This window comes from Jaculus jaculus, chromosome 1 (genome assembly GCF_020740685.1).
Source record: "Jaculus jaculus isolate mJacJac1 chromosome 1, mJacJac1.mat.Y.cur, whole genome shotgun sequence".
NCBI classification, from domain to species: Eukaryota; Metazoa; Chordata; class Mammalia; order Rodentia; family Dipodidae; genus Jaculus; species Jaculus jaculus.
Window position 1 is genome coordinate 298,369,941 of NC_059102.1, and position 27,571 is coordinate 298,397,511.

At 41.2% G+C, this 27,571-nt stretch overlaps 1 protein-coding gene across 1 annotated transcript in view; it reads right to left on the bottom strand.

Annotated features, from left to right (window-relative positions):
* Axdnd1 (axonemal dynein light chain domain containing 1) overlaps positions 1 to 27,571 on the bottom strand; it is a 94,430-nt gene that overhangs the window by 33,574 nt on the left and 33,285 nt on the right. Inside the window, exons 14-18 of the mRNA XM_004658874.2 lie at positions 25,698 to 25,773; positions 23,672 to 23,906; positions 16,697 to 16,898; positions 4,810 to 4,903; positions 979 to 1,187 (exon numbers count right to left, since the gene is read on the bottom strand). Coding sequence (XP_004658931.2) covers positions 979 to 1,187; positions 4,810 to 4,903; positions 16,697 to 16,898; positions 23,672 to 23,906; positions 25,698 to 25,773 — 816 coding nt within the window. The remainder of the gene's footprint in view (positions 1 to 978; positions 1,188 to 4,809; positions 4,904 to 16,696; positions 16,899 to 23,671; positions 23,907 to 25,697; positions 25,774 to 27,571) is intronic.

Sequence of the window (27,571 nt, forward strand, 5' to 3'; positions counted from 1 at the left end):
CATATAAAATGGCAGGCATGGCCATACACGCCTGTAACCCTAGAGTTGAGGGAGCAGTATCAGGATTGCTGAGGCTCACTGGTCACCCAGTCTAGCTGGAAAACAGCAGCTCCAAGTTCAGGAAGAAACCGTCTTAAGGGAACACGGCAGAAGAAGAATAGAGGAGAACCTCCGATGTTCCCCTCTGGCCTCTGCATGTGTGTGTACCGGGCATGTGTCTCTGCATACACACATGTACCACCTGTGTACACACACACACACACACACACACACACACACACACACAAATTTAGTGGCGTAAACAAAGGTACAGATTCAACTTTATGTAGCATTAGCACCAATAAGCACATTAAATGCCTCCATAAAAATGCAAAATGAATTTTATACAACGAAACAGATCCTTTTTCTTTTTGAAACTTCTGCTTGTCCCTACACCTATACACTTTCTATTCTTCCTCTGTTAATACTGTTTCTAAAATAATCCTAAAGCTATTGTAAGGACATCCTAACCCTATATTCCAACTGGACCCAGTGTTGAAGCTAGAACTGCTGAACTAATATTTCTTTTTGTTTTTTTTTTTTTTTTTAGTTATTTTATTTTATTTATGTGTAAGCACAGAGAGATAGAGAGAAGACAGACAGAGAGAGAATGGGCACACCAGGACCTCTAACCACTGCAGACCAACTCCAGATGCATGTGCCATTTGGCACATCTGGCTTTACCTGGGTATTGGGGAATTAAATTCAGGCCATTAGCCTCTGCAGGTGAATGCCTCAACTGCAAAGCCACCTCTCCAGCCCCTAATACTTCTTTGTGTTTCTGAGACAGGGCTTCACTATGTAGTCATCCTGGCCTGGGACTCACAATCCTCCTGTCTTTCAAGGTTTTAAAATAACCTGTTGGCTCCTTCACCATTTTCCCTGCTTTACGGCATTTAATTTCCAATTGGCAGTAAGACAGTAACCAGACAGTGTCACCTGTTCAAATAGCTGGAATACTGCGCCAACTTTCTGGTCAGTCCAAAGGCTTTTAGCTCTACGTCTGTAATTCTTTCCTGATGTTGCTGCTCATCCTCCTTAATTTCCTCCTCCAGCTTTGGGACAATGCATGGTTCAGTAAGGTCAGGAACCATCACAATCAGCAAATTTACCATCCACTGGATCATAGATATATGCAGTTCAGCCATCTGTTAAAAGTGATAATATTACAAATGACCCATCTTATTTTTATTTTTTAATATTTTTTATTTATTTGTGAGGAGAGAAAGTGAGCACCCCAGGGCCTCTTGCCACTCACTGCAAATGAACCCCAGACACATGTGCCACTTTGTATACCTGGCTTTATGTGAGTACTGAGGAATTGAACCTGGGTTGTCAGGGTTTGCAAGCAAGCAACTCTAATTGCTGAACCATCTCTTCAGCCCCAAATGATCCGTTTTAAAACAGTGAAAGCCATACCACATTTAAAAAATAGAAACGGGGCTGGAGAGATGGCTTAGTGGTTAAGTGCTTGCTTGTGAAGCCTAAGGGCACTGGTTCGAGGCTCACTTCCCCAGTACCCACATTAGCCAGATGCACAAGGGGGAGTGCACGCATCTGGAGTTCATTTGCAGTGGCTGGAGGCCCTGGCATGCCCATTCTTTCTCTCCTGCCCCCCACCTTCTCTCTCTGCCACTCTCAAATAAATAAAAATAAACAAACAAAAAAATATTTTAAAAATAGAAATGATTATACCTGTGCCCAACCTTCAACAATGCAATAACCAAATGATCAGTACTTAGCTAATGAAATCCTATTTTCTTTTCTCTCTTCTTTAGCTTGACCAGGGTGTTAAATCATTAAAGTTCAAGTTCCCAAACTGTGCACCAAGGCCCAAGGTGCTCCACAAAGAACTTAAAAGGATCTTGTGGGACTTTAAATTGAACGAAATAGTGATGTGGGTGGGACATCTGCTAGACATGGTGGCATGAACCTGATGCAGTTCAGTTCACAGTTCATAGTTTCAGCATCAGGTATACATGTCATTTTTGATGACATATCTTTTTTGTGTATGTATGTGTGTGTGCTGTGCATGTGTGTGTGTATGTGTGCTCATGTATGTGTGGGTACATGTATGTCGACATGTGTATGTTGAGGCCAGAGATAAGGTGTTTTCCTGTGTAGATCTCCACTTTATTTGCTGAGGCAGAGGCCCGAATTCACCAATTCAACTAATCTAGACAGCCAATTTGCCCCTCCTGAGTGCTGGGATTACAGTTGGGCCAATGGGCCCACCCAGCATTTACATAGATGCTGAGGATTTGAACTCTGGGCCTCAGACTTGTGCAGTAATTATCCACTGAGCCAGCTCCCCAGCGCAACATCCTGTGTTTTCAAAGCTTGTTGGCTGACGGTTGTGTGATTAAAAACAAGTGCTATGTGAAAGAAAAGTCAACATGGAACAGAAATGAGGGTAGCAATGTCACATCTGATGCAAAGATAGAGAAAATTCACAATGCCCATCCAGCACATTAGTCATTAGTGAATGTTTTCTTTTTAATGATTAGTGTGCGTGTGCGCATGTGTGTGTATGGGCACCTTGGGGTGTTTGTTGTCTCCTTCCACACAAGGTCTCTTTGCTGGCCACAGCATGTGCTCCAGGCTAGCTGGCTCACGAACTTCTGGAGACTCCTGGATCTGTGTCCCATGGTCACAGGAGCTGGAGCTCACAGAAGTGTGTGTCACTTTGTGTCTGCTTTTATGTGGGTGCTGGGGAATTGAACTTGAGCCAGTAAGCTTGCAAACAAGTGCTTTCAACTGCTGAGCCATACCCCCAGACCTCATTTGTAATTTTTAGGTATTTTTCTTTTTTTTTTTTTTTTTTTTTGGTTTTTCAATGTAGGGTCTCACTCTGGTCCAGGCTGACCTGGAATTAACTCTGTAGTCTCAGGGTGACCTTGAACTCATGGCGATCCTCCTACCTCTGCCTCCCAAGTACTGGGATTAAAGGCGTGCGCCACCACGCCCGGCTAGGTATTTTTCTTATAAAATGTGTGTTGCTTTAAAAAAAAATTACTCAATTGTTAGGGCATTAAGTACTAAGGAAGTTTATTTAACTTACCTAATACTGTTAAGTATTACTTTTTGCTTAGGAGAATAGAAATATTGGAACCCAAAGGGCACTGTGAACACTTCGGGAACCTCTACGTTACAGTGATGGCTGAGACTGGATCCCAGGAATACAGGGAACTTCACAAAATGCAAGAGATGCAACATACTCTTCAAATGCCCTTCTTGCTGGTTCTTCTTAATGCATTTTCTCTAGACTTACACACCATCCACTATATGTCTTTAATTTCCACTAGCTTCCATTTGCTCCCTTTCTCATTTTTCTATGGTTCTTTCTAAATATCTCTACTACAGTCATTTATACATCTAGCTCCTCAGTTAGCCTGGGTGTCTCTCCCTAAAGCAATGTTGGCTAATGTTTATTTTATAATTAATACACCAGGAGACAGGGTAACTTTTCTTATGGGAGAGTTAAAAAGGCTGTCGCCATTTTTTGTAAGTCACAGCCAAGTTCCCACATCTACTCCATTCCACTGGTCATGTCCCTCATGTTTCTCACTTACACTAAATTAATTTCTGTTCTGTCATATTCTGGTGGCCTGGACTGGACTTTCACTGAAATGGCTCATTTTGGTTACATAGAACATTAATCCATCTTTGAAATGAACTCAAAAAGATACCACTATCTTCATTATCGAAGTTATATTACAGAGAATAAGTGGTATTATCAAGGTTGTGCAATTAGTCATGGGTGAACTGAAAGTTAAACCCAAACAAAACACAGAAGAATTTCATTTATATTCACAAATATAATCTTGTTTTGTTTTGTTTTGTTTTTTGAAGTAGGATCTCACTCTATCCCTGGCTGACATGGAATTCACTATATAGTCTCAGGGTGGCCTCGAACTCATGGTGATCCTCCTACATCTGCCTCCCACCTCTACCTCCCAAGTGATGTGATTAAAGGTGTGCACCACCATGCCTGGTTTCATTTTTTTTAATATTTTATTTATTTATTTATTTATTTATTTATTTATTTATTTATTTATTCAAAAGACAAAGGGAGAAAGAGGCAGATAGAAAGAGAATGGGTGTGCCAGGGTCTCCAGCCACTGCAAACGAACTCTAGCTGCATGCGCCACCTTGTGCATCTGGCTTTATTTGGGTACTGGGGAATTGTACCTGGGTGTTTTGGCTTTGCCAGCAAACACCTCAACTGCTAAGCCATCTCTCTAGCCCTATAATCAATAGTTTTAATAAAATGGGGACCTGGGGAGTTGGTTCAGAGTTTAAGGGTACTTGGTTGCAAAGCCTAACAGTCTGGGGTTCATTTACCCAGGCCACCATGTAAAACCAGACAAGCATTCAATTGTAGCAGCAAGAGACTCTGGCATGCATGCATGCACATAAATAAATTAATTAATTAATTAAAAGACTGACATTATGGCAGATTATGAGAGAAAATTGTATGGAGATCAGTACCTAAATCAAGCACTTTGCCAAAGAAGAATGTAGCAATATCATAAAATACTAGCAGTGCCAGAATGTTCTTCCTAGCTTAACAACTATTTATTGAGTTCCTCTGTCATATATTGTGCTACATTTATCAATTTTCCACTGAAACCCATCTAAGTAATTACTATATAAGCTTCCATCTTTTTTTTTTCTTCCAACCTCTTGCTTAAAATGGAAAGGTAGAACTTCTTTCCTTTGAAGAAACCACCAGCCAAATTAACCTCACAAAGCTTTACAGATACATACGTTGCGATGAAGTTCAATGTTACCATTGGTGATTTCATTGCCTATATTCAAGAGCCATTGTTGAATCATTTTAAATATATATGTTTGCAATGTCCTAAGGGAAAAAATTATGCAAAAAAAGATAAGTGACAGTATATAAGTAACTATCAGCTAAAAGAAATGGTTTTATTTAGCTGGACATAGCAAACTTAGAATTTTTGAGAACATAGACAAAGGTACTTCAAAGCCTTGAATTTCCTGGCATATTGATTTGGTCACTGAAATAGCTTGCCTAGCTCCATGATAGATGTCAACTGACGTGATATATCCGGGATAATATAGATTTTACCCTCAATATTATCTATTCTAAAAACTTACAAAATTTTCATTCACTCCCAAGCCAAGTAGGGACTTCTCATGTAATGCTAATAAATTTTAAAATTCCCTCAGGGATAGACTTCCAGCATGAGATATGCCAAGCAAACATGGCCTGTTTTCCAAGGAAAAGGATGAAAATTGTGTTGTTGTTTTTTTTTTTAAATAAACCACTTAATGCTCTAGAAATGACGAGAAAGAAAAAGGAACAGAAAAAAGTCGTTCAGTGAAAAATGGCTGATAACTTCTCAAATTTATTGAAAAACAATACTGACACAGTTGGGAAGCTGAACAATCTCTAAGGGAATTGAACACAGAGAGATCTATACATCAGACTAAAAATGCTGGACACTGGGCTGGAGAGAGGGCTCAGCAGTTAAGGCGCTTGCCTACAAAGTCTAATGACCCTGGTTTGTTTCCTCAGTACCCACGTAAAGCCAGGTGCACAAAGTAGCTCATGCATCTGGAGTTCGTTTGTAGTGGCTAGAGGCCCTGGCATGCCCTTTCTCTCCCTCCCTCTCTCCCTCCCTCTCTCTCTCTCTCTCTCTCTCTCTCTCTCTCTCTCTCTCTCCCTCTCCCTCTCCCTCTCCCTCTCTCTCTCTGTCTCATAAATAAATAAAAATAAAATATTTTTTAAATGATCTTTCTACTTAAATCCCATCTGGAGGAGGGATATCCCCAGGGGCAGACTGTGGAGTGGAGTCCAGCCCTAAGGTGTGTTCTAAGTCAGCCTGAACCCTGACTGTTCTCTTTCTTTCTGCTGAGGTTATATGATGAAGTGAGCCAGTTTCCTCCACCATGATGAAGCTTCCTCTAGAAACTTGAAGCCTGAAATAAACCCTTTCCTCCAATAAGCTGCTTCTGATTAGATGTTTGTCCTAGCAACATAAAGGTAACTGCAACAAAAACTAATCATAAAACACTTTGATATTAGTGCAAATAAAGATACAACATACCAAATTTATAATATATAGCTAAAGAAGTACTTAGAGGGGGGCTTAAAGCTGTAAATACTTTTCTATTAAGAAACAAGAAAGATTTTGAATCAGAAACCTAACAGTTCTCTTTAAGACTGGAATAGGGTTGGTGACACGGCTTAATAGTACAGTGCTTGTTTAACATGCACAAGACCCTGAGTTTAACCCCCAGCTACACAACTACAGACACACACACACACACACACACACACAGAGAGAGAGAGTGTTTTTGAGAGAGAGAGAGAGAGAGAGAGAGAGAGAGAGAGGGGCTGAAAATAGTGCAAGAAATCTAAAGAAAGCAAAAGTAAATCACTGTAACTAGAACAGGAACTAATACCATAGAAGATAGAAAAGCTCTAGAGGGAATCAGCCAAAGCAAAGATGGCCCTTCGCAAACATTAACAAACGTTTATTACACTTAGCAAGAAAGCAGAGCAAGACACTACTGCAGTCACAAGTGACAGAAGGGGCATCAGACCTGACCTTCAGAATGAAAAGTGTCCTAAGGGAATTTGTTAGGGTTTGCAGGTGGCTTGAGTGTATCCTCCACAGGCCACTATGAAGGAACCTTGATCTTCAATGTGGCTATGTTGAGAGGCAGTGGGGCCTTTGAGAGATAGGGCCTACTGGAAGGGCACACTGTCAGAAAGGGTGAATGGAGTTCTTGCCAGACCCCAATCACTTCCCACACAGTTAAGCTGTTCTAGAATGTCTCTGGCTTCCCAACTTGCCATGCATTCTTTCTCGTTCACAATGAGCTCCTACCATGATACAGTAATCTGCTATGTTACAGGCATCTAAGGAGACTCTAGCAAAAGGCTTAACTCACAGGGCTCCCTTATCTTGGGCTATCAGGCTCCAGATGCCACCTTGTGCATCTGGCTTACGTGGGTACTGGGGAAATGAGCCTTGAACCGGGGCCCTTAGGCTTCATAGGTAAGTGCTTAACCACTAAGCCATCTCTCCAACCCATTTCTTTTTCTTTTTTTTTAATCTATGAGAAAAAGAGAGAACTGGCATGCCAGGCTTTAGCCACAACAAACGAACTCCAGACATGTGCGCCACTTGCGTGCATGCACCGCTTGTGCTCAGGTGCCACCTTGTGCATCTGGCTTACATGGGTTCTGGAGAGTCGAACGTGGGTCCTTAGGCTTTGCAGACAAGCATCTTAACTGCTCAGCCATCTCCCCAGCCCCTCCTTTTTCTTTATAAAGTACCCATCATCATATATTTTGTTATAGTAATAGAAAACAGACTAATATAAATCCTATGAACAATTTTACCAACAACTTAGATTAAATATGAAATTAGTAAAATCCTAAAAAGGCACAAAAAATAGAAAGTGACTAGAGAAGAAATAAATAATATAAAAAGACTTATGGCGAAGCTGGACGTGGTGGTACACACCTTTAATCTCAGCACTCGAGAGGCAGAGATAGGAGGATCACTGAGTTTGAGGCCAGCCTGAGACTACATAGTGAATTCCAGGTCAGCCTGGGCTAGAGAGAGACCCTACCTCGAAAAACAAAAAAGACGTATGATAAGAGATCATATCAGTAATCAAAAATTGACCACGGTTGGCTTCATGGCTGAGTCCTATCAAAGGATCAAGCATGAACTAACACTAATTTCATGATTCTTCCAAAAATACAGGAGGAAGCACTTCCAAACTCATCTCATGAAGCCAATATCACCCTGTTATGACACCAGACAAGAACATCACCAATGAAGAAAGCAGACCAGTATCTTGTATGAATATAGACCATGGATGTAAAATCCTCAATAAAATACTAACAAACAGAATCAAACAACCTATAAGAAGTATCATAAACCCTGACCATGCGGGACTTTCCCTACATATGCAAAGTGGGTTTGATATGTGATATAGCATATGGATATAATAAAACACAAAAATCACAAGATTGTATCAATAGATTCATGAAGTCTTTGACAAAACCCAATATGTTTTTATATAAAAGCCTTCAATAGGGCTGGAAAATGGCTTAGTGGTTGAGGCACTTGCCTGCAAAGCCAGAAGTACTAGATTCAATTTCCTAGGACCCACATAAGCCAGATGCATAAGGCAGAACATTGTCTGGAGTTCATTTGCAGGGGCTGGAGGCCCTGGCATGCCTATTCTCTATCTCTGATTCTCTCTCACTCTCTCTCTCAAATAAATTAAATATTTTTTTAAAAACCCTTCAATAAGGCAGGGCGTGGTGGCACATGCCTTTAATCCCAGAATTTGGGAGGCAGAGGTCGGAGGATGGCCATGTATTCAAGGCTACCCTGAGACTACATAGTGAATTCCAGGTCAGCTGGGCTAGAGTGAGACCCTACCTTGAAAAAAAAAAAAAACAAAACATTCAAAAAACAAGAAATAGAAAAAAACATCTGAAAATATCTATGAAAACTCACAACAATGGATATCACACTTTATTATGAAAGACAGGCAGCTTTTCTCCTATCAATAGGAACAAGACTGGTATGTCTACCTTCACATCTTCCATTCAATATTGTACTGAGGTTCTAACCAGGGCATTTATCAAGAAAAAAATACATCCGTATTGAATAGATAGCATCAGCTCATATATGGAAAAATAAGAAAGATTATTCTTTTTTTTGGTTTGTTTTTTTTTGAGGTAGGGTCTCAATCTAGCCCAGGCTGACCTAGAATTCACTATGTAGTTTCAGGGTGGCCTCGAACTCCCACCAATCCTCCTACCAGTGCTGGGATTAAAGGCATGTGCCACCACTCCTGGCAAGATTATTCTTTTTAAAATATTTAGTAATTATTTATTTGTAAGGAAGGAGAGGGAGAGAGAAAGAGCGAGGACATATACCAGGGTCTCCTGCTGCTACAAACAAACTTCAGACACATGTGCCCCTTTGCATATCTGGTTCTACACGAGTTCTGGGAAGTGATGACCTGGGTTCTCAGTCTTTGGAATCAAGTGCTTTAACTTCTGAGCCATCTCCCCAGCCTAAAGATTATTTTCACTCACAAATAAGTTCAGCAAGGTTGCAGGATATAAGGTCAATATACACAGAGGTGAATTAGTTGTTAAGGTGCTTGCCTGCAAAGCTAAAGGACCCAGGCTTGATTCCCCAGGAACCACATAAGCCAGATGCACAAGGTGGCACGTGTCTGGAGTTCATTTGCAGTGGCTGGAGGTCCTGGCGTGCCCATTCTCTCTACCTGCCCCCCTCTCTCTTTCTCAAAATAAATTCTAAAAGATCAATATGAAAAAGTCAATTATATTTCTATATACATGCAACAATCAGAAATATAATTAAGAAAATAATTCCTCTTATAATGACCTAAAATAAATACTTGGGAATAAATTTAACAAAAAAGTACACATATGATATAAGTCATAATGATATATAATACACAAATTATATATTTTCAAATATCACAGAAAGAAATTAAAGAAGATTCCAATAATTTTTAAATCCCTTGTTCATTCGTCAGAAGTCCACATTGCTTTGTGTGCTTTGTTTTAGCTTTGTTTTGAGAAAGGTTTTCATACTGTAGCCTAGACTGGCTTGGGTGTGACTACACAGCTCATGCTAGCCTCAATTTTACAGCAATATTACTGCCTCAGCATCCTGCAGGCTGGGATTACAGGCATCCCAGAGAGGAAGACTGCATTTTTAAGACAGAAATACTTCTATTTCGGTGTATACATTTAAAAATATTCTTTTTGAGAAGCCTAGCTGACATCTTCAAAATTACTGGCAAACCTATTCTAAAACTTATTTGGAATTGCAAGGTAAACAGAATAGCTAAAAGAAAGAGTCAGGGAAAAGAACTCATGCTTCCCAATTTCAAAACTTATTGCTGGGATGCTGTGCTCTGGAGGATTCTCACACAGCAGGAGTAGAGCAGAGCTCCCTGTTTCCTCCTCACCTCCCTAATGCCTAATCCCATAATGAATATCTCCAATGAGACCATACAGAAAACAGAAGTTGAATCCCCAAATGAAAGCATAATAAGCTATGTGACCTAGATCAAGAGAATTGCTGAACTGGAAGCAAATGATCAAAAAAAAAAAAAAAAAAAAAACCAACCATCACATAAATGAACTTGAGCAGAATCATCTCTTAGAGCACTCAGCTTTTGAAATTGCCGATGAATTAACTAACCATCCACCTAAAGGCAAAAACAAGAAGAATGCAACTCCAAGAGCTCCAGATGGAAAGAAGTAATCAAGGTCAGAGCAGACATTAATGAATTGGGAACTAAGATAATCGATTATATGAAGAGCTGGTTCTTTAAAAAAAAAAAAAAAGATTGATAAACCCTTGGCCAATTTGATAAACAAGAAAAAAAAAGAAAAAAAAAAGAGAAGCCTCAAATTAACAAATTTAGAAATGAAAATGGTGAGGTCACAACAGACATCAATGAAATTGGAAAAATTATCAGGACATACTTCTCAAACTTCTACTCCATAAAATTGGATAATCTGGAAGAAATGGATGAATTCCTAGTCACATGCCACCTACCAAAACTAAACTCAAGGGAAGATTAATCTCCTAAACAAACCTATCACATTCATCAAAACTGAAAAGGTAATAAAAAACTTCTCCAAAAAGAAAAGTCCAGGACCAGATTGTTTCTCACCCAAATGCTATCAAACCTTCATTGAAGAACTGAGGCCAATTTTTCTCAAAGTGTTTCACATCATCAGAGAGCAGAGAATCTTTCACAACTTCTTTTATGAAACTAGAATCACCTTAATACCAAAACTAGACAGAGATACAAGAGAAGAAAACTATAGGTCTATAGCCCTGGTGAACTTAGATGCAAAGATCCTGAACAAAATCTTCACAAACCAAATTCAACAACGCATCAAAAGCATTATCCACCTTTATCAAGCAGGATTCATCCCAGAGATGCAGGGATGGTTTAACATATGGAAATTGGTCAATATAATATACCACATAAATAAATTTAATCACAAGAACCACAAGATTATTTCAATTGATGCAGAGAAGGTCTTTGACAAAATACAGCACCACTTCATGATCAAAATGCTGGAAAGAATAGGCTTGGGAGGTTTATATCAACACACTAGAGACTGTATGTAAAGCACTTAAAGCCCAAATAATACTTAATGGGGGAAAACTCAAGTAGTTTCCATTGAGATCCAGAACAAGAGATGGGGGCTCACTCTCACCGCTGTTCTTCAACATAGCACTAGAAGTCTGAGCCCAAGCAATAAGACAGGAGAAAGAAGTAAAAGGGATATGAATTAGAAAGGAAGAAGTCAAATTAGCCCTATTTGAAGATTACATGATTCTATACATAAGTGACCTGAAAGTCTCCATTTCAAAACTTCTAAAGGTGATTAATTCTTTAAGCAAAGTGGCAGGATACAAAATCAACACACAACAATCAGTAGCCTTTCTATATACAAAGGAGAAATATACAAAAAATGAAATCAACGAGGCTGTCCGATTTTTAATTGTCACAAAATAATTAAATACCTTGGAGTCACACTAACCAAGGATGTTAAAGACCTATATAATGAAAACATAAAAACACTGAAGAAATATGACCAGGTGTGGTGGTGCATGCCTTTAATCCCAGCACTTGGGAGGCAGAGGTAGGAGGATCACCATGAGTTCAAGACTACCCAGTGAATTCCAGGTCAGCCTGAGCTTGAGTGAGACCCTACCTTGAAAAACAAAACAAAACAAAAAAACCCACAAAACAAACAAACAAAAACACTGAAGAAAGACATAGAGGAGAACTTGAGCAGATGAAAAGACCTCCCATGTTCCTGGATAGGTAGAATATTGTGAAAATGATAATTCTTCCTAAAGCAATATACAATTTAATGCGATACCAATAAAAATTCCAGCATCATTCTTCACAGAGATAGAAAAAAATGGTCTCAAAATTCATATAGAATGGTAGCAGGCTTCAGATATCCAGACATATCCTCAGCTAAAGAAACACCTCTGGAGGTATCACCATACCCAATCTAAAGCTATACTACAAAGCCATAGCAACAAAAACACCATAGTACTGGCATAAAAAAGAAATATAGACCAATGGAACAGAATTGTAGACCTGGACCTTAGGTCAGTAGCTACTTGACCTTTGACAAAGGTGTCAATAACATAGACTGGAGAAAAGAAAACAGCTTCAACAAATGGTGCTAGACAAATTGGATAACCACATGTAGAAAAATGAAACCAGACCCACTCATCCCACTATACACAAAAATCAACTACAAATGGATTAAAGACCTCAATATAAGACCTGACACTCTTCAAGTACTAAAGAAAAAAACAGGAGGAACTCTCCATGATATGAGACCAGGGAATACCCCAATAGCCTAGTAAATGAAACAATTTCTCAACCAATCTCATGAAGCTAAAAAGCTTTTGCACAGACACACATACCATAAGCAGAGCCAATAGATTACCTGCTGCATGAGAGAAAACCTTCACCAGCTATGCCAATGATAGAAGCCTAATATCTAGAATCTGCAAAGAACTCAAAAAACTAAACAATAAAAAAATCAACTCACTCCAAAATTGGGGCAGAGAACTGAATAAGGAGTTCTCAGAGGAAGAAATACAAATGGCTAACACTCACTTAAGAATATGTTCAGGGCTGGAGAGATGGCTTAGCAATTAAAGCACATACATGTGAAGCCTAAGGACCCCAGTTCAATTCTCCAGGTCCCATGTTAGCTAGATGCACAAGGTGGCGCATGCGTCTGGAGTTTGTTTGCAGTGGCTAGAGACCCTAGTATGCTCATTCTCCCTCCCCCCCCTTTGTCTCTAATAAATAAACTTTTTAAAAAATAAAATCTTTTCTTAAAAAAAGAAGATATTCAACATCCCTGACCATTAGGGAAATGCAAGTTAAAACAACCATGAGATTCCACCTTAATCCAGTAAGGATGACAATCATCAAAAAATCAAATGACAACAAATGTTGGGGAGGATGTGGGGAAAGAGGAACCCTTATCCACAGTTTGTGGGAATGCAAACTTGTACAACCACTATGGAATCAATACGGAGATTCCTGTAAAAGATGAATATAGAACCATCAACAGACCCAGTTATTCCCTTACTGGACATTTGTCCTAAATGCTCCATGCTTCACTGCAGAGAAATTTCCTCAACCATGTTTATAGCTGCTCAATTTATAATAGCTAAGAACTGGAGTCAACCCAAGTGTCCATCAATGGACAAATAGATAATGGAGTTGTGGTACATATACTCAATGTAATTCAACTCAGCAGTAATAAAACATGATACAATGAAACATGTAGGAAAATGGGTGGACTTGGAACAGATCACACTCAACAAACACACACACTCACAGAAAGTCGAAGGCTGCATGGTCTCTCTCATCTCTGGTTCCTAATCTGTATCACCTTGACTTGCTGGCATACTGGATAGGGAACTTGAGGCCCAGACAATAGGGATAAAAGGGGAAGAAGAGGGCAGGGGTGAAATAAACACAAAACTAAACCCCAAATTAACTGGTACCATAGAAACTTTTCTTCTTGAAGGTAGACTAAAAGATATAACCCTCAATATGCACCAGAAAAGACAGGCCCTGAAGAGGGTGGGATGAAGCCTAACCTTAAAAATTTGGGGCTCTGACCTATAACTCATAGTACCACAAATAGATGCTATCCACATTGAGCTATTGAAGAGACCTACAAGGTCCCCAGAACAAGACAGGCTTCTGTCAAAGCACTTGATTACCCACCTGAGGTAAAAGGTAAGACCTTATTGCTGATGATACCATATGTTGCTGACACAGAACACGGAGAGACCTGGCTGGAATTGGGAAGAGAGCCAGTCTCCAGACAGTGAGCCTAGCTAGGGCTGGAAAGTGCTACATGAGTTACTGGGGGGAAGTGGCCAACAACAGTGTGAGCAAGCAGGGGTCTAAGCTACTCAGAAACAACCAGCCCAACAAGAAGTGCACACCAGTGCAATGGTGGCACACAGCCTTGGTGGGTAACCAATGGCTTTCTGATTGGCTATGTGGTGGTTTGAATAGAATAGATGACCCCCAATATATTCAGTTGTCTGTTTGTAGTTTGCATCTGCAGCCACCTGGCTGGAGGCAGTATCACTGTGTGGAGCTTAAGGTGTGGTGGTGGGTTTCAGATTTCAATCTAAAGATATGCAAAGCTGGAGTTCCTGAAGTGTACTGTGTGGCTTTTGGCTTGGGGCTTGTGCTTCTCTCTCTCTGCTTGGTCCGTGAAGGTAGGCCAGCTTCTTCTGCCATAATGGATCTTCCCCTGGATCTGTAAGCTTCAACAAATACCCCTTCCTCCATATCTGTGTCTGATCCGAAAGTTCATCTCAGTGAACCTGGAGCTGTCTGCTATAGACAGGAACCCATATCTGGAACTGGGAACCAGGTCAGAATCCTATGGAGACAAAGATTATGCTCTCCAATGACAAGCTCCCACTAGTCTTTGGCTAAAAGAGGGGCTGCATCCATCAGAATCTCCCCAAATCAATAACACTTATCCAATTTAACTCTGCTGATTTCACTCTGCTCTTCTTTTGCAGAAGGTAGTGAGACCCATGGAAATAAACCACCTCTCGTTTCTCAGTCAAGACTCAGGTGAGAGCCGGGCATGGTGGCGCACGCCTTTAATCCCAGCACTCAGGAGGCAGAGGTAGGAGGATCACCGTGAGTTCGAGGCCACCCTGAGACTCCATAGTGAATTCCAGGTCAGCCTGGGCTAGAGTGAGACCCTACCTCGAAAAACCAAAAAAAAAAAAAGACTCAGGTGAAACCATAGAAGAATTAGGGAGATGCTTCCATGGTGAGCCTGACAATCAGCACCAGGGTGAAGAAAACAGACAGTGAGGCTCCTCAACACCTACCAAAGCAGAGATCCAGGGGCTCCTAAGAGCTTATCACTAAGTAGACTTAAAACACACCACCAAGGCTCAGGGAATTTTGTGGAAGAGGGTGGTAGAAGGATTGTAAGATTCACAGGTTGGAACGTCATGCCCAGAGGCATTGCCTCCCTCCAACAACTGACTGCTGCTCCCACAAAGCATAACCCACAACCCCACGGGGAAATTCCTGCAACCCCAGTGAGGAGGGGCCTCATGTAAAGTGGGAGCAGGGAGGAGAGAAAGGATGGTACCAACACATGATGTACCCATACAAAATATGTTCCTAATAATAATTTAAAACAACCTTATTACTAAGCAAAAGTAATTAAGATCAAGTTACTGGCACAAGGATAAACATATAGATCAATGAGATAGAAGTGATCATTTGAAATAAATCTATGTCTATACTCAACTGATTTTCATCAAGGATGCCAATATCAGTTAGTGAAGAAAAATAGTCTAGTTGACAAATGATGCTTGAACAATATCATTTACAAAAGAATGAATTTAAAATCTTACCTCATATCATATGCAAAAAAGAACTAAAGACCTGGGCATGGTGGTGCATGTCTTTAATCCCAACCCTCAGAAGGTAGAGGTAGGAGGATCACTATGAGTTCTAGGCTGCACTGAGACTACATAATGAATTCCAGGTCAGCCTGGGCTAAAGTGAGATTCTACCTTGAAAAACCAAAACAATAAAAAAGAACTAAAGACTAAAGAGAATGCATCTTGTTTTGTTTTGTTTTTGTTTTTCGAGGTAGGGTCTCACTCTAGCCCAGGCTGACCTGGAACTCACTATGTAGTCTCAGAGTGGCCTTGAATTCATGGCAATCCTCCTACCTCTGCTTCCTGAGTGCTGGGATTGAAGGCGTGCGCCACCATGCCCGGCCAAGAAAATGCATGCTAATGTTAGAGCATGTGCTATGAAGTGGAAGAAGACATCAAAGTAAGAGTGTGTAACTTCAGGTTTGTAAAGGATCACACATAAGAACAAGGAAGGAGGCAAGTAAGGAGGTTGCTCGGGGCTCTTGCGGTGAGAAAGGATGGTGAATAGATGCTTTGGTTTACATGTGATTTAGCCCCCAAGGTTTCATGTTTTGGAAGCTTGCTCTTGGTATGGTGATGTTGGGTCATAGAACCTTCAAAACCAGGGAGTACAGCTGGGCATGGTGGCGCACGCCTTTAATCCCAGCACTTGGGAGGCAGAGGTAGGAGGATCGCCATGAGTTCGAGGCCACCCTGAGACTCCATAGTGACTTCCAGGTCAGCCTGGGCTAGAGTGAGACCCTACCTCAAAAAAAAAAAAAAAAAAAAAATCCAGAAAGTACTTAGGTCACTGGGGTGGCATCACCAGATGGAAGTAATATAGTTCTCTTGGGATCCTAGTTACTTCTTACAACAAGGAGTTATGTAATAACTCACTCTAGCCCAGGCTGAACTGAAACTCACTCCGTAGTTCCAGGCTGGCCTCGAAGTTGTAGTGATCCTCGTACCTCTCCCTCCTGAGTGCTGGGATGAAAGGCGTGCACTACCATGACCAGCTGAGAACTACTTTGTGTACACTTTAAAGGGTAGATTTCATGGTATGTGAAACATATTGTGATAAAGCTTTAAAAACTTTCTCCCAGAAGGAAAAAGTCACAGGAACTTACGAGCCAGAATCCATGTCCATGTATTGTGGAACAGTGCCAATAATGTTTAATAATGTATCCAACATGTTTTTAATTTCAGTAAGTTTTCCATTAATTTCACCCCATTCTTCAAAAACCATAGCAGAACTCTCTAGGAGGGTTTCCAACTTGAACGAACATGAGTCAAGAGAAAGAACCAAATTTGGAAGAACTTTAGAGATACCTAGAAAAGTGAGAAAGACATTAACTACTGAAGTATTTGATACTATTATTTCGACACTAAATTATAAAATCCAACTGAGTAAGGCTATATCTCCTTTTGTCTTTTTTATTATCTCCAACCCGCATTGCTGAAAGCCCTCAAAAGAGTTGTTCCTGGGCTGGGGAGATGGCTCAAAAGTTAAAGGCGCATGCCTGGGTTTGGTTTCCAAACACTTACATAACACTGGATGCAAGGCAACGTGTGGTGGCATGCATACGCATGTGCACACATGCACATGCACACACACACACAAATAAAATTTTAAAAGTTGTACCTAAATAGTAAATAAACATTATCCAACTAATGCCTCGATGACTAATAGAATGTTTTCTTGATCAGTTTATGTTCTAAATTTCTTGTTTCATTGGGAATCAAATGCATTAGACCCAGAAACCACCAACTGATTCATTAAGTCATTCCATACTATAAAAATGATAATGAACAACTTTCCCATGGGATAGTTGGTAACAGAAATCAGAGTGGATATGGTTCTCAAGTCACTCTTTAGGTCTTTGACCAGGTTGTCATGAAGTGTCAAGTCTCTAGACTGAAGAGTGACTGGGTAGAGAAGGTATCTATTAGCTACTCTGCCACAAATGCCCCTGGAAGACAGAGTTTAGATCCTCCTGTTAAAAAGTTAATTGAAGATGGGTGTGGTGGCGCACACCTTTAATCCCAGCACTCAGGAGGCAGAGGTAGGAGGATCGCCATGAGTTCAAGGCTACCCTGACACTACCAAGTGAATTCTAGGTCAGCTTAGGCTAGAGCAAGACTACCTTGAAAAAAAAAAAAGTTAATTGAGGGGGCTGGCGAGATGGCTTGGTGGTTAAGGCACTTGCCTGCAAAGCCAAAGGACGCAGATTCAATTTTCCAGATGCACAAAGTGGCACATGCATTTAGAGGTCATCTGCAGTGGCTGGATGCCCTGGTGCACCTATTCATAGTCTCTTTCTCTCTCTCATGCTTTCTCTGCCTCTCTCTCAAATAAATACAAATAAAATTTATCTTAAAAAATTTGATTGAGTCACTGTGAGATCATAGAAAAATACCTTCTCCAAAAAAAACTAGTCGGGCGTGGTGGCACACACCTTTAATCCCAGCACTTGGGAGGCAGAGGTAAGAGGATCACCATGAGTTCAAGGCCACCCTGAGACTACATAGTGAATTCCAGGTCAGCCTGGACTAGAGTGAGACCCTACCTCAAAAAAAAAAAAAAAAAGAAAGAAAGAAAAGAAAAGAAAAATACCTTCTCTTTGCCTTATCTCAGTTTTGAAATAGGAAATTAAGATGCTGCCTTCTTAGAGTTATGCACAGAGAAATAATTAAAAGCCAGTTATAGAGCTGGGCAGATGACTCAGTGTTAAAATACTTGTGCATACATAAATTTGGATCCTCAGAGCCTACAGAAGGCCAGACACGGTGGCACGTACCTCTAATTCCAATGTTCATACAGACAGGTGGGAAGCTGAGACAGGAGACTCCCCGGAAGCTTATGGCCACTTAGCCTGGTGTACATAGCAGCAAACAAGGGACTCACACCAGGTTGAGGCAAGGGGTTGACACCAGGGGTTGTCCTGACCTCCACGTGCACACCATGGCACTTGTGCACCCCACACACATTGTGGCGGTTTGATTCAGGTAGGTGTCCCTCATAAACTTAGGTGTTCTGAATGCTAGATTCCTAGCTGATGGAGATTTGGGAATTAAGGCCTCCTGGAGGCAGTGTATTGTTGGGGGCAGGCTTATGGGTGTTATAGCCAGTTTCCCCTTGCCAGTGTTGGGCACACTCTCCTGTTCCTGTTATCCACCTGCCGTTGGCCAGGAAGTGATATCCACCTCTGTTCATACCATCATTTTCCCTGCCATCCTGGAGCATCCCCTCGAGTCTGTAAGCCAAAATAAATTCTTTTGTCCCAAAAGTTGCTCTGGGTCAGGTGATTTCTGCCAGCAATACAAACCTGACTGCAACATGCATAGATACATGCAGACACCAAGCTTGTTAAGTCACCTGTTTTACTTGTCCTTAATGGAAACATTTCTCAGTAAATTGTGATCAGTAAATGGTTTCAAAATTACCTGTTATGTTCACCATATCTGTCTACTATGTGCCATTCCTAGCTATTGCCACTCTATTTAAAATTGTGTTACTGTCACTCTAGAAAGTTATTATTGTATTTCCTTGTCTAGTTTTATATTGAAAAACACTGTCAGTCAACAGATGGGGTTGCCTGAAATTCTTTGTCGGGAAGGATTCTTATAGATCTCAGGACATAGTCAGACTGCTTTGGAGAGTCTTTCATGAGCTTGGAAGGGTGGGTTTTCAGCCTCTCTCATGGGCAGCTGAGGCATTAAGGTCACTCTGCCATGGTGGAGAGCACAGAGATAAAACTGAAGCTAAGATCTGCTAAGCTGAAGCTTGGTATGGTAAACAGCTCGACTTTCACTTGGGCCCCAGAGCCCTTAAAGCACCACATCTAAGAGGAAATGGAGTAATCCTCAGAAAACCTAGAGACAGATTTCATTTCAACTGAATTATGGTGGTCTATCGTGGTGGAAACCAACTTCCCTTTAATTGGACTGGAGGCCCACTCAATGGCAGGGAATATAGCCCTGATACTGAAAACTTAAAACAGGGGTAGTCATGAGCCCTAGGGGTGTAATGTCTGTTGCTGTCTGACTAAATTTATATATTATGCTCATCAAACTGCCCAGTAAGCACTTCTCTTAGTGTTCATACCCATATATTAATGCTACTCTCACTTTTGGTAGAGAACCTTCTCTTTTCAGATGGCAGTGACCTTGGGATGACTCAGAAGGCATCATATTGCTGGAAAGAAGTGACAGGAGTGCTCAGCACTGAAATACCTCTATCACACCTTCCAAGTCTAAGGTCTAATGCAGAAAAGGTGGCGGAAATAATGTAAGAGCCAAAGGAAGGGTAGGACTCATTATAACGTGCTCCCTCCGGACACAAAATGGCTTGGATATCCATGGCCTCACAGTGCCTGACATTACCTACACAAGACCATCATAATAGGAGGAAAAGATCATGACATCAAAATAAAGACTGATTGAGAGGGGGAGGGGATATGATTGCGAGTGGAGTTTCAAAGGGGAAAGTGGGGGAGGGAGGGCATTACCATGGGATATTATTTACAATCATGAAAGTTGGTAATAAAAAAAATCAAAATATTAATGGATTCTGGTTGATGGTATAATAACACTAAAACAATTCTTTTACCTCTCAGAGTCAATTTTAAGATGGACATTCAGAAGATTGAACACAATGGCAGAAGAAAAATTTACAAGTTAACAAGGAAGTTAGCAAAACCTCCCTGAAAAATCTGACAAACTCCTAACTCAGATACATGAAATACAGCAAAGAATGAGACAGAGCAAAGGGAATTAACTGGCAAATAATAAATAGAAAAATCATGTTCCACATCCCTGATTGATTGATTGACTTTTTGAGGAAGGATCTCTTCTTAGTTTCAGCTAACCTGGAGCTCACCCTGTAGCACAGGCTAGCCTCTACCTCACAGTAGCCCTCCCACCTCAGACTCCAGAGCTCTAGGATTACAGGTATGAGCCACCATGTCTGGCACCTGCCCAGACTTTTGGCTGTAATGTTTGGCAGCTAATAACTAAATCTCTACACCAATTTACCTTTCTCACTGCTAAAACAAATGTGTAACAAAAGCAGTTTAAGAAAGGAAGGGTTTGTTTTAGCTTACAGTTCAAGGGACACGGTCCATCACGGTGACAGGAGCTTGAGGGGGCTAGTCACATCCATCCACAGCCAGGAAACAGTGATGAACACTGTGCTCATCTCCCTGCCTCCTTTGTACATAGTCCGGGACCCTCAGAATGGAACAGTGCCCTCCCCAGCACTGCGCCTTCCCTTCCTCTACTAATCTGATCTACAAACTCCTTCACAGACATGCCCAGAGATTTGTTTCCATAGTGATTCTAAACCCCATCAAGTTGACAAGATTAACTATCACACCACACAATTCGCAGGCACATATGCGTACCTTATATACATGTAATTAAAGACTTCTCTTCAAAAACTGAACATAAAGTTGGGCCTGGTGGTGCACGCCTTTAATCCCAGCACTCAGAGGCAGAGGTAGGAGGACTGCCGTGAGTTCAAGGCCACTCTGAGACTATGTGGTGAATTGCAGGTCAGCCTGAGCTAGATTGAGGCCCTACCTTGAAAAAAAACAAAACAGTAACAAAAAAAAAAAAACACCTGAACATAAAGAGAGACATTTATGGGGAGAAAATGATCAATCCATCAAAAAGTTATAACAATTATGAACTCACAGGTACTCAATAACAGAGCACCACGAAGTATCATGAAGACAATTCAAAACCAACAGTTGGTGACACAAATATCCTGCTTTGTAAAATCACTCAACAAGGAACTGTGAGACTTGAACACCACCATAAACTAACCAGACCTGATACACTTACAGACGTTCTTCCCTACAAAAATGCATTTTATTAATCCCACATGGAGAGCCAGGTGTAGTAGCACATGCTTGTAATCCCAGCACTTAGGGGGTTGAAGCAGGAGGATCAGCTCAAGGTCATTATAACAGAAATACAAATAACAAGTGAAAAACAGAAAAAAAAAATCTTCCCTAGGAAGATACGCAAGTGGCTAGTAAGCCATAAAAATGCTTGATATCATTTGTAATTGGGAATAAACAAATTAATACTGCAAAAAATATGATTTCACATCCATCTTCAGAAACATAGAGTTGCCAAATAACCAGGACTCCTCCCACCGCCAGGAGAAATGAAAACATAAAGGGGAACAAATCCAAATGTTTATCATAGTTGAAATGATAAACAAAATGTTATCTCTCTCTCACACACACACACCCCTGAAGGACTGGTTTGGTGGCTCATACCTATAACCCCAACACTCAGGAGTCTAAGGCAGGAAGATTCCAAGTTTAAGAGCAGCCTGACACTATACAGCAAGATCACGTCTCAAAAAAACAAACAAAAAAAGTCAAACAGGGAGTGAAGTATGGACCTATGATGTAACATAGATATATCTCAAAAACACTGAGCTAAGAAAAGCATAAAAGGTTTCAAAGTGCATGATTTCATTTCTATGGAAGGCCAAACCAGGAAAATCAATACAGACAAAAAGTGGACTTAGAGCTGGGCATGGTGGTGCACACCTTTAATCCCAGCACTTGGGAGGCAGAAGTAGGAGGTTGCCTGTGAGTTATAGGCTATTCTGAGACTACATAGTGAATTCCAGGTCAGCCTACCTACCTCAAAAAACCAAAAAAAAAAAAAAAAAAAAAGTGGGCTAGGGTTGGGATGTGGGAGTTAAGATGGCGAGAGCTAAAGGAGACAGCATTTCTTTTGAAGTACATTGTGATGAAAATATTCTCAGCTTTATTGTGATGATGGCTGCACATGTCTGTATTATTAAATTTACACTTTAAGCAGGTGGATTATATTGCATATTAAATCATATCTCAATAAAATTATACTGGGTATAAATTCTTGTGGAGTGGATAATGTGCCTGAAAGCCATAGGTTGTTATTAGAAAAATTCCAGTCCCATGGATGGGATACCTTCCAGAGAGTTGTTGGCCAGGGAGGCCCCTGATGCCCCCCAAATATGACAAGTCAAGGCTCGTGGTTGCCTACCAGAGCTAGATGGGAAGACCCTATTGCTGGAGACTTCACATGCTTGGGCTGCAGTCACTGAGAAATCAGGCTGAGCTGATCTGGAAGCGTCTTCCCTGTTAACTAGCTGTCTGGATGCTGGAAAGGCCTATTCAGCCTATTGGGGGAGTAGAGTCATCAATGGTCTTCACCAGCAGAGGATCTGCAAGGTCTACGGCTGCCCATCCAGGCCAAATGTACAACTTGTGCAATGGTGGCATGTCTATTATGGGGGAAACCAACGGCTGATTGGACTTGAGGCCTGCTCCAGAGAGGGAATTCCTTCCTGGGACTGAAAACCTAATCAAAAACATGTGACTAAGGAGGTCATAAGTCCTAGTAGGGAACTGCTACTGTTGCCTGACTAAATGAGTATATTGTGCCTACCAAACTGCCCTCTAAATATGTATGTTTATGCCCATATACTAATGCTACTTTCACTTTGGGCTAGAGAAGCTTCTCTTTTCAGATGGTGGTGACCACTGGGATGACTCAAAACTCGCTAAGTGCTGAGAAGTGACAGTGGGGTGTTCAGCACTAAATGAGACATCCCTATCACACCCTCCAAGGCTCAGGGAGCATTGCAAAAGGGGTGGGGGAAAGAATGTAAGAGCCAAAGGAAGGGGAGAATTGCTTATAATGCTATCTTCCACACCAAAAGTGGTCTTGATATTCATGACCTTACAGTGGCTGACACTACCTATACAAGGCCTGCATAATAGGAGGAAAAGATAAAGACATCATGATAGCAAAGAAACTAGTTGGGAAGAAGAGTGGAGGGAAATTTGGGAGGAGGAAAAAGGAGACTGGAGAGAGGGGTTAAGATCATGGTATATAGCTTATCCTTATGGAAGTTGTGGATGAAACTTAAAACAAATTATGTTCAATGCTTTATTCTGCCTGATTCTTAAATCTGCTATTTGTACTTTTTAGATATGAATTTCTAATATGCTTCTTTAGATATTATTTTCAAAATCATAATTACTGTTAAAATGCTTTATGATGCCAAGAAATCTACTTATCCTTGCTTTGCTTACCATTGTCACCATTTATTCTTATTTCATATTCCTTGTAGAGTCTTCCTATGTTTCCCAGTATCTCCTCCATGTGCTGGTTCTCTGGTGGCAGCTCCCCTTCCGCATTTCTATGGCGACTAAATATCCCAAATCCAACATCTGCCCAGTTTTCCTGTACATGTCTAATAATCTTGAGTGAGTCGTATTTTGACAATAGAACATCCCCAGTAAACTTTTCTTTCTCCTCATTCAGCAACTAGAAAGTGAAGGAGAGAACTGTACGTTATTCATCCAAGTCCTCCCAGATCCTCATTCCACACAACCCCCCAGTCATTCTGAAGTCATATTACTTATTAGTATAGCTTATGCCATTTCTTCTTGTAGGAATTTTGAGGTTAGAGACTCCCAGGCTCAAATTCTCATTCTGGGGCTGGAGAGATGGCTTAGCGGTTAAGTGCTTGCCTGTGAAGCCTAGCTGGATGCAGAAGAGGGCGCATGTGTCTGGAGTTCATTTGCAGCGGCTGGAGGCCCTGATGCACCTGTTCTCTCTCTCTCTCTCTCTCTCTCTCTCTCTCTCTCTCTCTCTCTCTCCCTCTTTCTCTGTCTCTCTCAAATAAATAAATAAAAATTATAACAAAAAAGTTTAAAAAAAGAAAAACAAATTCTCATTCTGCCACTTGCCATTACATATAGCTTAAGTAATTTAATAGTCTTAACCTTCTATTTCCACATGTGTGAGATGGGAATTATAAAACCTGCATGTTGTGTTTGTCAAAAGGAGTAAGATGAAGCCGGGCATGGTGGCACACGCCTTTAATCCCAGCACTTGGGAGGCAGAGGTAGGAGGATCGCCGTGAGTTCAAGGCCACCCTGAGACTCCATAGTGAATTCCAGGTCAGCCTGGGCTAGAGTGAGACCCTACCTCAAAAAACAAAAGAAAAAAAAAGAAAAGTAACAGAACTATACTTAGTACCACCCAATTGCATGCTAAAAATGGTTTAGCATGTTACATTTTATGTTGTTATACACATGTTATATATATTTTCCATAATTGAAAAAGTGATGTTATTCATTTCAAAAGTCCAATTTGTCCTCACAACAAAAGCCAGCTACAGATAAACAAAAACATTACTGCTAGTCAGGCGTGGTGGCACACGCCTTTAATTCCAGCACTTGGTGGCAGAGGCAGGAGGATCGCTGTGAGCTCGAGGCCACCCTGAGACTACAGAGTAAATTCCAGGTCAGCCAAGGCTAGAGTGAAACCCTACCTCAAAACAATCAAAAATAAATTTAAAAAAATGTTACTGCTACTTCTTCTCATACCATCCCCTCCCATCCTCACTCCCCGTTTTTTGTTTTTGTTTTTGTTTTTGTTTTTTTTTCTGACCTAACTCTTGGTTTTATAGCCTAGGTCTTTATTTGATTTTTAACATCTGCTAAGCCATGACTTCATAAGGAATAGGCTCAGGCTCTTTTCCGTCCATGTCAGCTTCTCTGGGCGGGCGGGCGGGGGCTTCAGCTGAGCCCACGTACCTTTTCCTCTGGGGGCTTCTGGTCCTGATCATTTTCCCTCGCCTATGTCAAGGAGCTAGCGCAGCTCTTCGAGAGCCTAAGATGCTCAGTACACACCGAATTCTCTTGGCAAGAAGACCGCCCTTAACGCGCTTCTTTACCGCGGGGTCAACAGCCTGCCAGGCAGCACTGTGGACTCTTCCTATTTGCTATGGTAACATTTGTGGGGCGTTCCTTTCTGAACTGTAGCATTTCCTTGATATCTACATCACCCTCCTTGTTGAGTCCCATGTACATAGCCAAAGGAACAACTCCATGCTTTCTTTTTGTTGCAGTTATAGTTTTTTGTTTTTGTTTTGTTTTTGAAGCAGCTTCTCACTCTAGCACACGCTGACCTTAGCTCACTCTGGAGCCCATGCTGGCCTCATGGGGTTGATACCTGTCCTCCCACCTGAGCTTCCTAAGTGATGGGATTATAGGCGTGAGCCACTGCACCCAGCCTACGATCACCAAGCTGTTTGTTAGAAAGTCTTACCTTTTGCCATTCCTTGAAGTCTGAAAGAACTGAAATGAATATGTTTCCCTTACTAGAAGATAGAACGTCTTTTTCACTGGAACAAGAAAAAAGATAAGAGATCATTTTCAGAATAAGGCATAAGCAAAGAAAATGATAAACCCATACACTAAATAACAATATTTTGCTTCACTTTGGTGATTCTCAAGCATGGCGTCCAGACCCAGCTCCTCTCCCCATAGATATTCATCTTTAAATTTACAACTATAAATACAAATTCAGTTTCTAATCAACCAGGTTACCGGGTCCTTGTTACTATTTCTTTAAAGAGTGAGTTCTCATCTTCAGAACTCAAAACTAAGGTGTCTACAAGAATTCCTGTTGAATTCATTTGCCACAATCTACAAATAGAAAGGAAGCCTAATGGGTAAAGAAGACAATGGGGCTGGAGAGATGGCTTAGTGGTTAAGGCGTTTGCCTACAAAGCCACAGGACCTCTGTTCAATTTCCCAGGACCCATGTAAGTCAGATGCACAAGGGGATGCATGCGTCTGGAGTTCATTTGCAGTGGCTGTAGGCCCTGGCGCACCCATTCTCTCTCCCTCTCCCTCTCTCTCTCTCTCTCTCTCTCTCTCTCTCTCTCTCTCTCTCTCTCTCTCTCTGCCTGTTTCTCTCTCTGTCTGTTGCTCTCAAATAAATAAAGACAAATAAACAAAAAAATTTAAATTAAACAAATAAGGCTGGTGAGATGGCTTGGCAGTTAAGGCACTTGCCTGTAAAGCCTAAGGAATCATGTTCAACTCCCCAGATCACACATAAGCCAGATGCACAGTGACACAGTATGCAAGGTTGCTCATGTACACAAGGGGTGCAAGTGTCTGGAGTCTGATTACTGTTGCTAGAGGCCTTGGCATGCCAATTCTCTCTCTCTCTCTCATTTTTGGGGTAAAAAAGCTGACTATTGGGCTTGCAAATGAACTGCAAACGAACTCCAGATGCATGCGCCACCTTGTGCATCTGACTTACGTGGGTCCTGGGGAATTGAGCATTGAATCGGGGTCCTTAGGCTTCATAGGCAAGTGCTTAACCACTAAGCAATCTCTCCAGCCCTTGTTTAATTTTTAAAACAAAATTTTAACAAGGTCTCATTATGTAACCCAGGCTGGCCTTGAACTAGTAATCTTTTGCTTCTGCCCCTCGAGTGCTAGAATTACAGACATGTACCATCACAGCTAGCCTGGGGAACTAAGCTAAAGTCTCGGCATGCAATATCTGTAAGTATATTAGGGCAAATGTGAACTAAATCTACAAAGACAGAACTGTAACCAAAAGTGAGTATAAAAAGATGAGCTGGGAAAGGGGAGAGGAAAATTGGAGAGAAGAAAGAGAGGGGGTATAGGAGGAGGGAACAGGAATCAAAACAGTCATATTTGAAAATGCCAGATGAATGATACTTAAATCTCTGTATGTTGTCTAAAGTAATACTAACAGGGCTGGAGAGATGGTTCAATGGTTAAGTCGCTTGCCTGCAAAACCTAACGACCTGAGTTTGATTTCTCAGTACCCATGTAAAGCTAGATGACACATGCATCTCAAGTTTGCAGTGGCTGGAGGCCCTGGTGTGCTCATTCTGTCTCTCTCCTCTCTCTCTCCTTGCAAATAAATAAATTAAAAATATAAAATAGAGGCTGGAGAGATTGCCTAGTGGTTAAGGTACTTGCCTGTGAAGCCTAAGGACCCATGTCCCATGTTCAACTCTCCAGGTCCCACATAGCCAGATGCAGTGACACAAGTGTGCATTGTTGCACAAGTGCCACAAGGGGGCACCCGTGTCTGCAGTTCATTCACAGCTGCTGAAGGCCCTGGCATGCCCATCCCCCTCAAAAATAAATAAA